The 12,081-nt window shown below is 34.6% G+C and overlaps 4 protein-coding genes across 4 annotated transcripts; 2 read left to right on the plus strand and 2 right to left on the minus strand.

The window, feature by feature from the left end:
• The first annotated feature begins 106 nt into the window (after positions 1-106).
• On the plus strand, positions 107-3,138 carry LOC108998958 (40S ribosomal protein S14-3). The gene is made up of 6 exons (XM_018975732.2): positions 107-226; positions 1,533-1,652; positions 1,751-1,796; positions 2,086-2,171; positions 2,317-2,446; positions 2,840-3,138. The coding sequence occupies exons 1-6, from the start codon at positions 224-226 to the stop codon at positions 2,905-2,907; spliced, it is 453 nt and encodes a 150-aa protein (XP_018831277.1). The 5' UTR covers positions 107-223; the 3' UTR covers positions 2,908-3,138.
• LOC108998957 (germin-like protein 9-3) lies at positions 2,915-4,561 on the minus strand. Its single transcript, XM_018975731.2, has one exon. It carries the CDS (start codon positions 4,284-4,286, stop codon positions 3,654-3,656), a length of 633 nt encoding a protein of 210 aa, XP_018831276.1. The 5' UTR covers positions 4,287-4,561; the 3' UTR covers positions 2,915-3,653.
• A 3,988-nt stretch (positions 4,562-8,549) lies between these two features.
• LOC108998946 (germin-like protein 9-3) lies at positions 8,550-9,179 on the minus strand. The gene has a single exon (XM_018975716.1). It carries the CDS (start codon positions 9,177-9,179, stop codon positions 8,550-8,552), a length of 630 nt encoding a protein of 209 aa, XP_018831261.1.
• Positions 9,180-10,006: 827 nt separating this feature from the next.
• On the plus strand, positions 10,007-10,633 carry LOC108998945 (germin-like protein 9-3). The gene has a single exon (XM_018975715.1). It carries the CDS (start codon positions 10,007-10,009, stop codon positions 10,631-10,633), a length of 627 nt encoding a protein of 208 aa, XP_018831260.1.
• The last annotated feature ends 1,448 nt before the right edge of the window (positions 10,634-12,081 follow it).

Here is a 12,081-nt window from a genome sequence, read left to right on the forward strand (position 1 = left end):
CAAGGCCTAAAATAAAATGATACCTCAAGTCAAGGCGTTATTTCATAATAAAGAAATAGATGGGGACTTCCTCAGTAATTTACAAAAACTTTTCCTCTGCCTGTAAAACCCTAAGTCCCAGTCCCTCATATAAATCGAAGCTTTCATCTCGATGAGAAAGCCGTCCTCCTCAGCCAATAGTCACTCTCGATCTCTCTAAGTCTCTCGTCTTCTCGAAGCAACCATGGTATGCAAATTGAATCTCATCTCTAATATATTCAGCAAATCGAAGCTCAATGTTATTCTTTTTAATTTTCTGGTTGATTATCGAGAAAGGGTTGTAAAAATAGTGGGAAATTATTAATTGTATCTGCAAGGGTTATTGGAAATGGTGGTAAGGTGAAACACAGTCGGATTCTCGTGTACGTTTGGATGCTGAATGAAGTTAGAAAGTGAAACAATGCTATTGATTTTTTAAAAAATATCGTCTTATTTTCGAAGCTCTCTTAGCTTGCCGAGAAACCTACAAAAACAATAGGTAAAGCTGAAGGATTACGTATAGTTATGCTTTTAAATTTATTCGTTTAGTTTTCATAAGAGCAGGTTCTTGCAATACTTCGTACTGATGTTGTGAAATCTTTGAGATTAGAACTCTGAATGCTTTCCCAACTTTAAAATTCTGATATGTACTCACGGAAGTAGCGGAACCATGTCGTTTTCTTTTTAGCAAATAGTTGTTTATTTCGGAAAGTTAATGAACTTTAGTGAGACAAATACCAATGATGGCAATAGTGATTTAGGGGTATATGTATTTCAATAACCATATCTGAGTACAGTCACTTTTGGACATGTGGTGTTTATGTTTCTGTTGGTGGGATATATGCCTTAGTTTTGTCATGGCACTTACTATTTGGACTGAAGAGGATGGACCTCCCAATTACTTGGGTCTTAATAGTTTATAATGCAGCCATGTATTTTTTTTTTCATTTTTTCTCTTTTAAAAATATGTTAGAATGATTGGACTTAACCCATCATTTTTTGGCTTGACTATTAAGAGAAAATGTGCATTGGATTGTGCTACCTTTTTAAAGCTCACACAAGATGATTCCCTTCTATCTTGATCTAGATTTGGGTAGTGGTTTGGGCAAACGAATGTTATCCCTCATAAATGGTCGCATATTTTGTGTGAAACACTGCAAAATTTAGCATGGTCGAATAGTTGTGCAGGGCACTTTATTCAGTAATTGGACTGTACTTTGTAGATTTTGTCTCATAGAAGCTTTTATTTTTCATAAGTATCCTGGATTTTGCTCTTTCTCAAAGTCTCCATTTCCACTTGATAGGTTTGCACTTTAATTTAGGCCTATCAAAGATGTGAACTTCTACTTAGCTACTGGATTACCACCCCAGTGCATGCATGTATTCACTTTTTCGCATGCCTCTTTCCTCATTCCCTTGTTCAAGATTTAAAATTTATGAGGATATGAAATCTTGATATTTGAGAGATGACATAAAATTTTCAATTTTTCCGTACATTTATTGGGATTCCTTAGTCGAAGCGAAAGACAAGGGAGCCAAAGGAAGAAAATGTGACCCTTGGGCCTGCCACGCGTGAAGGAGAACAAGTTTTTGGTGTGGCTCACATTTATGCATCCTTTAATGATACCTTCTTGGTAAGTACCATTATTTGTTTTTGCAAGAAGATATTTGTTAGTCCAACTATAATTTTTTTTGAGTTAATTATAAATGATTTGTTTGCCTGATAAAACAGCATGTGACTGATTTGTCTGGACGGGAGACACTAGTTCGCATCACTGGTATTACTGATCTTTCTTCTTATGGTTTAGTTGAACACCGAATCCCTATTTTTTACAGTATATTTAGACTTGAGCATTCACATGTGCATTGCTTGGTCTGTATTTGCGCATTTGGTTAGTGTGTGATTTAATCTTTCTTCAAAACCTTGGAAAAGTAAATGATTTTAATTTTTTTTGATGCATCCATGTAATTGTTTTGTATAATTAAGTACCGTGTGGTGCCTGTGAATTTGTCTCACTCATGGATCCCTTTGTTAGAGGTGAAATTGAATCTTTCTTTAAATTGTAGGTGGCATGAAGGTAAAGGCTGATAGGGATGAGTCCTCACCATATGCTGCCATGCTTGCAGCTCAAGATGTAGCACAGAGATGCAAGGTTTTCTCTTTTCCTATTCATTACTTCAAACTATAATTATTTGATTTTCAATTAGCATTGATAAGTAGGTATTCTGGATTTTGTTACAAAGTGATACGTCTCCAGTGTTTGCTAGCTTGATCAATTGTGAGTCCATCCCATACAGGAACTTGGCATCACTGCTCTTCATATCAAGCTCCGTGCTACTGGAGGAAATAAAACCAAGACTCCAGGTCCTGGTGCTCAGTCTGCACTTCGTGCCCTTGCTCGTTCTGGAATGAAGATTGGTCGCATTGGTAAGGCTCACACATTTTTAAATGCCTAAAGTGTAAGCACCAGATCTGGCATATGTAACCATAATTACCTGGTGGACACCTTGAAAGAGTTTGTCCTACATAAAGGCTTTGGACAAAATATCCCAACATAGGATGAATATTTAGGATTTCCTTTTTTCTTATCATGGCTTCCTTTTCCAAGTCTCCCCTCCCTCCCTCCCCTGGCAGTTTGTTTAGCATGGTGGGCATCTGCCTGCCTTTCAGCAACCAGAGAAAATCTCGTGTTGGATTGCTAAGAGCCATCCCTGTCAGAGTTTTGATATTTCTTTTATTCTACAATTTTCTTTTTTAAAAATATTTACTTTTGGGAATCTGAATATGACCTTGAATCTTACATTGGGTTTATACTTACAGAGGATGTGACACCAATTCCCAGTGACAGCACACGAAGGAAGGGTGGTAGAAGAGGGAGAAGACTGTAGATTGGCCTTTTTTGCCCAATTTTCCCATCATTCAACTTTAGTGCTGGTGATGTGGTTGCTTCCCAATGTCTTGTGTGGTTTACTAGACGAACATATTTTTATTATTTAACATTTTGCGGGTTTGCTTTCGTTCTCACAATTGACTTGTGTTCACGACTTGTGGTGCTTCCTGCTCCCTGTGGGATTGTTATTCTTAAATGACTAATCTATGGAAACCATTTTGTTACTCTAGTAGCCGGAGACAACAAAGGTTAAAAAACTCAAACCTTTGAGATCCATAGTCTTTTGAGATGCTTCATTCAGCAACCTAATGTTGATTCAGCAACCTCTGCATATAAGACTGCATCTCATTTGCCTGAGCTCAAAGTGGCCGTCCAATTTTACCCTTACATGCTCTTCTCTGAATCTCTCACACTTAAATCATAACTCCAGAGTGCAATTATCAGGTTACTTCATGTGCATATACATGGAAGCCAAGAACAGCAATGCAGTTGAGTTTTTTTTATTTACTTTGAATGCATAAAAATCCATATCCAACACTATTTAAAGGGTTTTATGTATCTTTGTTGATGGAGAAGAGACAACAATCAATTTGATGATAAATGGTAAATACTCTTCTTAACAAGAAGGATTATTATTTAACACTAAAAAATAAACCCCAAAAAGGAAAGCAGCACAAAGGAATGAAAGCATAGAAAATTGCACTGAATGCTAAGATAGCAACTAATGGAAAGGAATGACTATCTTCAGGGCTTGGGAGCACCAAGAGCAGCCTTAAGAGCTTGAATGGTGGCAACGTCGGTCTTGAAGGATTTAGCCAACACATTATCGTCAATGCCAGTGGTGAACAAAGTGTTAGGAATTGAAACAGTTCCAGCATTTGCGCTACCAAAAGCTGAAATTGCTAAAGCCAAATCTTGAGGGTCAGCATTGTACTGGAAGTGCACAAGTCCTTTGGGAAACACAAACAAATCACCCGCTGTCAATGTTTGAGTAAATAGCTTATTGGTTGTATCAACAAATCCTACTTGAAGGGTACCCCCAAGTAGGAAAAGAAGCTCGGCAGAGCGAGGATGGATGTGGGGTGGATTAATGGTGCCATTAGCAAATTCCAATATAGCATAGGAAACACTCTGCCCGTTGAGAGCTGGAAATTCAGCCATGCTTGCTTTCAATACCTTAAAGGTTGTGGGAGGGCTAGACAAGAAAAGGGAGCGCATGCCAGTAAATGTGAAGAAATTTCCATCAATTAAAGTGGCATTTTGAGGGAGTACAAAATCGGAGAGGATATTTGGATCTCCGGCTGTCGCCATTCCGATGATGGCAATCGAAGAAATGAACAATGAGAAGAATTTGATGGAAAATATTGTAGAGGCCATGGAAGAGAACTTGATTTGATGCAAGGGATATGGTATTTTGATGATTTTGAATGTGGTGGACTGAGGTGCATAGGCTTAAAAGAAAGGCTCTCTTAAATAGGGTGTTGTGAGTCCCCTATGGAATATTAAGGAAAGGGGATATGTATGTTTTACTCCTGCAGGCCTTCGGGATGACAAATTTGAGATGAAAACTATGAGGTCATTGTTCTTGTGACTGCCTGCAGTTTTACAGTCATTTGGCTCCTACAGGACACCAAGAAACTACAAAATTTTGCTTATCCTTGTAACTCATGCATGACATAGAAAAGTTAAAAAAGTATATGCTCAATTATTCTTTATAGTTGGGTAATTCTTAGGTTGTGTTTGGTTGTTGAACCAAACTCAACTCATCTCAAACTAATCATTGATGAGACTAACTACTTTTTCAACTTCTTATAAAAAAGTTAGACGCATCTCAACCTACTTCATACATTTCAACCTAAAAAGTTAAACTATCTCAATAGGATCTACAAAATCGTATTATACACAATTTAACTCAACTAATCTCAACATCCAAATATAGTCCGGAAATAAAGGGGATTAAATTAATAGATTGATGTTGATTTCTTTTAAGGAATATTGAAAAAAACTTAGGATCAATTTAATGTTAGCAAAAATATAAAGGAAGAAAAAGACACAAATAACTAATTTTTAATATATGAATAATGCTAGATATAATTTTAGGGTGTGCGAGCTTTAGACATTTATTTTGAAAAAAAGTGGAGACTACAGTTAAAAAAATAATTTTTTTCATGTGAATCCTGAATTTATTCACTTTTTATAAAGGGAATGCGTGGAGCTTTCACACTCTAAGATTGTAAATATCATTTATCATGATTGAAATTTGTAATTTTAAAAAATACTGTTGATAGAGAATTTAAATGAGATAATGATAGAATAATTAAATTTTAACGAAAATTATTGAATTTCAAAAGTTAATAGATAAAAAAATATTCTGATCTCTACACCAAAATATATACATGAAGTTCCGAAAAAGGGAAAAGTTTTTCGAGAAAAATAAACTTATCAAAATACCCATTGAGGAGTAAAATGAAAAAAAAAAAAAAATGCGATGGAGACACTATCATCAGCTTCTTAATTATTATCATCTTTCTTTTATTTAAATTTATTTTCTTATAAAAGCGAATGTAGAGTCGTAGACTAATTTTTATGGGCTAAACTTAATTTTTGGCATATACATGTGGATAATGTTTTGTAGACCGAAGAAGTGTACCTCGGGCAAAAAGTTTGTACTTCTTTTTAAGTGTTTATTTTTAAGGTAAGTATAATATAGATTAACTAAGTGGTTATAAAAATACAAGATTCAAAAGGGTGAAAAGCAAAAGCAACACCAGAGAAAATACAGAAGCGGGATCTGGAGAAAAAAACTTGACTCTACCCATTTACCACTAATGGGAAGCAACTTAAAGTGGATTTAATATAGTCTAATAAATAAACTATAAAACTATGACTAAAAGCCGCAGTTGAGAGTTGTGTGCTATATTTTATTGGTCTGTTCCAGCTAAATGAGACTTTTATGATCACTTTATCTTGATCATTGATTAAGAAAAGTAGAAGCATAAAGAAATAGCAACTTGAAGATGAGTTGATACGTCAGCGTAGAACTGCCACTGGTGGTGGTGGTGCGGCTCACGCACCACTCTAGGGAAGAAGGTAGTACTTGGATCTAAGAGATCCGAAGCCGTTGACTCCGATGGTGTTGCGCGTGGCAGTAGAAGACTCACCATGGCATGACAGCGCGTGAGTTTCACGCGCACTGTAAGCTGTGCATGAGACACACGCGCCACCTGTTTGGACAGTTTTCTCCTTCCGTCGGACATAATTGGCGGATGGGGAGTCCGATGGTGGGGTGTGTGGCGGTCGTAGAAGGTCGGTAAGCAGCAAATCGAAACATCTTGGTGCTATAGCCGGAAAAGTAGAAAAAAAAGGTAAAAAAATCGATATACATGGCTGTCGATGGTTGGACAGTCGGAGGGAGGGCGGAGCCAAAACTCCAACCCCCCTGGGCGGAGAGGCTGAGATAGCTGGCTGTTTGAACAGAGAGAAAACTCGTCTGGAGAGAGAAAGAAAACTTACCAACCAGATGAATTATTTTTAAAGCATTTGTGTGTGTATTGGTTTTGTATTTAAAAAAAAAAAAACACTCCATTTATGAACTATACTTTATTTTTCTGGCCATACATCACAGGTTGCGGGACAAGTCCATAATGCATGCTGAATTCAATGAATTGTTTCAGCCTCCCTACAACAGATTGAACATAAGTCATCATTTACAATCTTCTTTTGAAATAACATTTGCTTTGTTGGAAGAATATCTATTAAAGCCTTCCATAAAAACTGTTTTGTTGATCCTTGAGCATCCAAGCCATCTCCCATACTGGCTTCTGTGCATATGATTTTGAAGATTCCCCAAGCTTTTCCTTCTCTAAGCTCATCCCCAAATGATAGGCACTCTTGACAGAAAATCTACCATCCTTAGAAAAGCTCCAAATTGCTTTATCCTCTTCCTCTCTTTTTACTCAAGGGTATGTTACATATTTTGATTGCTTCTTCCTTCTAAAAAATTTCGTGTTTTTCATTCCAACAACCTAATTCCTCAAAAGTAATTCTACATATAGGGCCATACGGGTGATAAACGATTGGTTTGGACCGGAGAAACCGATTGGACTAGTCATTTCGGTTCGGTCAGGACTAGACCGGACATGTCCATATTTTAGAGGACCGAAAAGTTTCGGTCATGTCCCTGTCTAGGGTTTTTCCATCTCTAATCGAACTGAATGAAAAAAAAATTATATATATATTATTTATATAATAATTATATAATTTATTATGTAATTTTTATCTAACCTATCATCATTAATAATATAAAATTTTAAATATGTTATTAACACTTATTAATATTCTATCAATTAACTAATATATAATATCAATTAGCTAACTATATAATAATTATATAAATTAATAATGTAATTTTCATCTAATTTATTATCATTGACCATATAAAATATTTTTATTGAGTTAGTTACATAATCCACATTAATAAGTCACTTAATTTTAATTTAGTATTTTTAATAAAATTTTTTATTAATTGATTTAAAAAAAAAGAAAAAAAAGAAAAAATAATTAGACTGGACCGATAGCTACCGGTCTGGTCTGGGTAAATGATGGTTCGGTCCATCACCGGACTGGACCGACCGATTTGTACCATTATCTACAGATTAGCCACTGTAAACACCCCACACGACCACACCTATATCTTTTTTATAGAGTGTGAGAGTGCTTTTTATTAGATGTGTAAATGTTTTTTATAAAGTGTGAAGTGGTAAATAATAACTGATGAGAAAAATTTTTCATTTTTCAATGACTAGTACCCTGACCTTTGCATCATCTTGCAGCATCTTAACTGGGAATTTAATTTGAAATGAAATAGACTGTGGGATCGATTTTTGACCCCATATTAATTTGTTTTTTTTTTTTTTTCATTTCCCACCGTCCAAACAATCCCAACTCTTAAATCGGTTTAGTAGCACTTACAAGCCGCCACTAAAAAATTAGACGTTTTAGACTTAAGTTGCAGTTTAGAAGTGCCATGATTGATAATGTCAATGGTTGTCTTTTTTGACGGTGTCTAGAATAATTAACTAATTTATTTTAATAATGGCTGTTATTTTAAAATTATCATTTGTTCTTAAAAATAAAGTATTAGATTCATAAAAAACATCTCACTAAAATAAAATTCACCAACTATTATGACTTGTTGCGCTATGTTAGATTATAGAGAAATTCTTTAGTCACATATAGATTACACGAAAATAATTTTATAAATTAATGTGACTTGATATGATTTGTCAGATTGTAAAGTTATTTTTATTATAAAATAGATCTGACGGATTATATAAAATTATATCAGTTTGCTAGATTATTTTTATGTAATATTTTTTTGGCTATAACACTCCTCTTATTAATAGTAAACAATGCATATCAGTTCATAAAATTTACTTTTATAAAATCTATTTGTAAAGTCACTCTACAATAATATTTTCTCTCTCTCTTTTTTATTTTTTTATTATTTTTTATTATCAATATTATAAGATGAACTAGCATTTAAGAATAATAAGAACATCATGAACTAGCACGAAACAGTACCAAATAACAATGAGATTTCATAATAGTTCTAGCTTCTGTTGGTAACAAGCCCTATCCTCATGGCTTGGGAGCAAGAGCAAACTTAAGAGCTTGAATGGTGGCAACATTGGTCTTGAAGGATTTGGCCAACACAGTATCATCAATGCCAGTAGTGAACAAAGTGTTGGGAATTGAAACAGTTCCAGGATTTGCACTCCCAAAAGCTGAAACTGCTATAGCAAAATTTTGTGGGTCAGCATTGTACTGAAAGTGCACAAGTCCTTTGGGAAACACAAACAAATCACCCTCTTGCAGTTTCTGAGTAAAGAGCTTGTTGGTTGTATCAACAAACCCTACTTGAAGGGTACCCTCAACTAGAAAAAGGAGCTCAGCGGAACGAGGATGAGTGTGTGGTGGATTGATGGTTCCATTTGCATATTCCAGTACAGCAAAGGAAACACTCTGCCCATTGAGAGCTGGGAATTCAGCCATGCTTGCTTTGAACGCCTTAAAGGTTGTGGGAGGATCAGACCCGACAAGGGAACGCAAGCCAGTAAATGTGAAGAAATTTCCATCGATTATGGTGACATTTGGGTGGGTTAAAAAGTCAGAAAGGATATCTGGATCTCCGGCTGTTGTCACTTGGATGATGGCAAATGAAGAAATCATTAGTGAGAAGAATTTGAGGGAGAAAACTTTAGAGGCCATTGAATAGAACTTGAGATAACTGATAATTGAATTTCAGTGATGGTTAATGTGGTGGAGTGAGTGCTTAGACTTGTAAGAAGGGCTCTATTTATGGGGTGTTATCTTTCTGTTTTGGACTTGAATGAAAGGATGTAGTGTTTTTGTAATCATTCTGCAGGCCTTTCGGATGACAACTATACATGGAAACTACAAAGTGCTTCTTCTTGTGCTTCGGTTGTTTAGTTTGTCATTTGGCTGCTAAAGACAACAAGAAAATACAAGTTCTGCTCATCTTTTGACTTGTATACTTTAGCTAAACTATAAGCTTGGTTATTCACTAAGGCTACTTTCTTAAGCTAAAGAGGCACAAATGGCTATTGTTCTTTAACACTTTGGACCTGAAGCAGCAAAACAGAACAAGGTCCGTTTCGGTTTATGCTTGGAGTTTGGATATACCCTTAAAAGGCTTCTCATGCTTTGAAACTTCCATCTGTCTTTGATATCATCCAAATTCATAATACATATGTCCATGTAACCTTATTTAGAGTATCAAAGTGACAGCCAAGTTGCATTTACCTTCACAGCCAGTTGGATGAATACTATTATATAGATATATATTGGACAGTACCCAGCTGGCTACATATATGGATGAACATCTAGTTACTTTGTGATCATCTACTCCCAGCTGTGATTCATTTGTGAATTGGCTCACTCCGAAAACTCCAGTCAATCCATACATATATACATGGCCAAAGAACCGATACTCATCAAAAGCTAGCTTTCTCTTTGGGTAAGTATCAAAAGCCTTTCCTAGCTTGTACTTAGCCTCATCTATTTGTCATCAACAAATGGCCTCAACTTTGCTGGAAAATTTTCTCCTTTCTCTCCTAGTTGTCTTTGCTGCCTTTTGGGTTGCACAAGCAAGTGATCCAAACATCCTATCTGACTTTGTAGTCCCACCAAATTCTACAAACCTTGATGGAAATTACTTCACTTTTATTGGACTTCGTGGGGTACTATTCAACAATACCCTACCAAACTTCAAAGTGACAAAAGCTAGCATGGCAGAGTTCCCAGCTTTGAATGGCCAAAGCGTCTCCTTTGCCATTCTCAAATACCCTGCTGGTGGTCTTAACCCGCCTCACACCCACCCTCGCTCTGCAGAACTTCTGTTTCTTGTGGAAGGAAGTCTTGAGGTTGGTTTCATAGATACTACCAACAAGCTTTACAATCAGACACTCCAAGTTGGGGACATGTTCATATTTCCTAAGGGACTCGTGCACTTCCAATACAATGCGGATGTCAATGCAACTGCCACAGCAATATCTGCTTTCGGTAGTGCAAATGCTGGAACCGTTTCAATCCCTACTAATGTTTTCACCACTGGCATTGATGATACAATCCTTGCAAAGGCTTTCAAGACTGATGTTGCTACCATTCAGAATATCAAGTCCGGTCTTGCACCCAAGGCTTAGTATTCAAATGCAAAGCAATATGTTTTGATATAAGGAAAGAAAATAAGACGATGTGGAGTATTAGACTATACCACACCAATGAAATATGGCATAATACTCCTGCAGTTAGAAGTGTGTTGCGTTTCAATTGCATGTATTGAATTAGTTTTTCAGAAATTTTCATATAATAATTGCCTAATTAATCATCATGAGGTTCATGGTTTGGAAAGAACGATTTAGAAATGCAGTTGATTTGACAAACTTGTGTCACTGTTAATTATCCAAGGACACTTCACCAGTTTGTTTTGCTGCCTTCTCAAGTTGAACTGAAGCAACTTGAATGAACCGATATAGCTTATTGTGCCTAAAAATAAGTTTCTTTCTATTTAAATGTATTATTCTCGGTCTTTGATCAATAGCAGGTATCAGTAGCTCTGGTATGCTAACTGAAGGTTATTTTTTTTTAAATATTCTTAAAGTTATGTGAACATGTATATATATATTAGTAGTAATGAAATGTTCAAGGGACGTTTGCCTAGCAGAGAGAAAATGTATATGCTAATGGGGCATTTGCCCAGCGGAGAGAAAATGTATATGCTAATTATATATATATATATATATATATATATGAACTATATATAGATAGAAATATAAATAACACAACTGCATTATAAAAAAAATTATATATAGATAGAAATATAAATGAACTATATATAGATAGAACAATGGAAAGCCAGAAGCAAGAAAAAAAAAAATCAAAAGAAAACAATAAGACAACAATTTACAAGTCTTATCTTCTATACTAAAACAAAAATAAACAAAATATATTATAAAATGCTCTTATTTTATATTTATTCAATATATATTATATTACATATAAAATCTTTAAACATACAAAAAAATATACATATGAAAAAAAAAAAACCACATCATGTAATCAATATAATAATACTGTATAACTCGAATCTTTTACACTAAAACAAAAATACATAAAGTATATTATAAAAGAAGTTAATGTTTATATTCACATAATATCATATTATATTATAATGTTTACATTATTTGCATGTTATGAATAAATATGATATTAATTTATACATTAAAACATCTATAGCATACAAAATAAATCTTCTTCTCAAAAGAAAGAAGATGAATGAGGATTTTCATCAGACAATGAACGAAAGCTATAATAATAACTTGTTTCTAAATACTATCTTAGTAAAGATTCTGTTAAGAACCCTCATCAACTAATAAAAATCCTCATCATCTAAATTCTCTTTTTTTAAGAAGAAGCAAAATAATAAATGTTATTTTTTATTTTATTCTTACAATTGATCATATAACAATCACAAAATAAAATTACAACAAATATAAAATCATCAAAACATACAAGATGAAACAGGGAATTTACTTTTTAAAGTTATATATGTTAATAAATCAATAAGCAGAAATCTTGATATATAAATAAC

This window comes from Juglans regia, chromosome 14 (genome assembly GCF_001411555.2).
Source record: "Juglans regia cultivar Chandler chromosome 14, Walnut 2.0, whole genome shotgun sequence".
Taxonomy (NCBI): domain Eukaryota; kingdom Viridiplantae; phylum Streptophyta; class Magnoliopsida; order Fagales; family Juglandaceae; genus Juglans; species Juglans regia.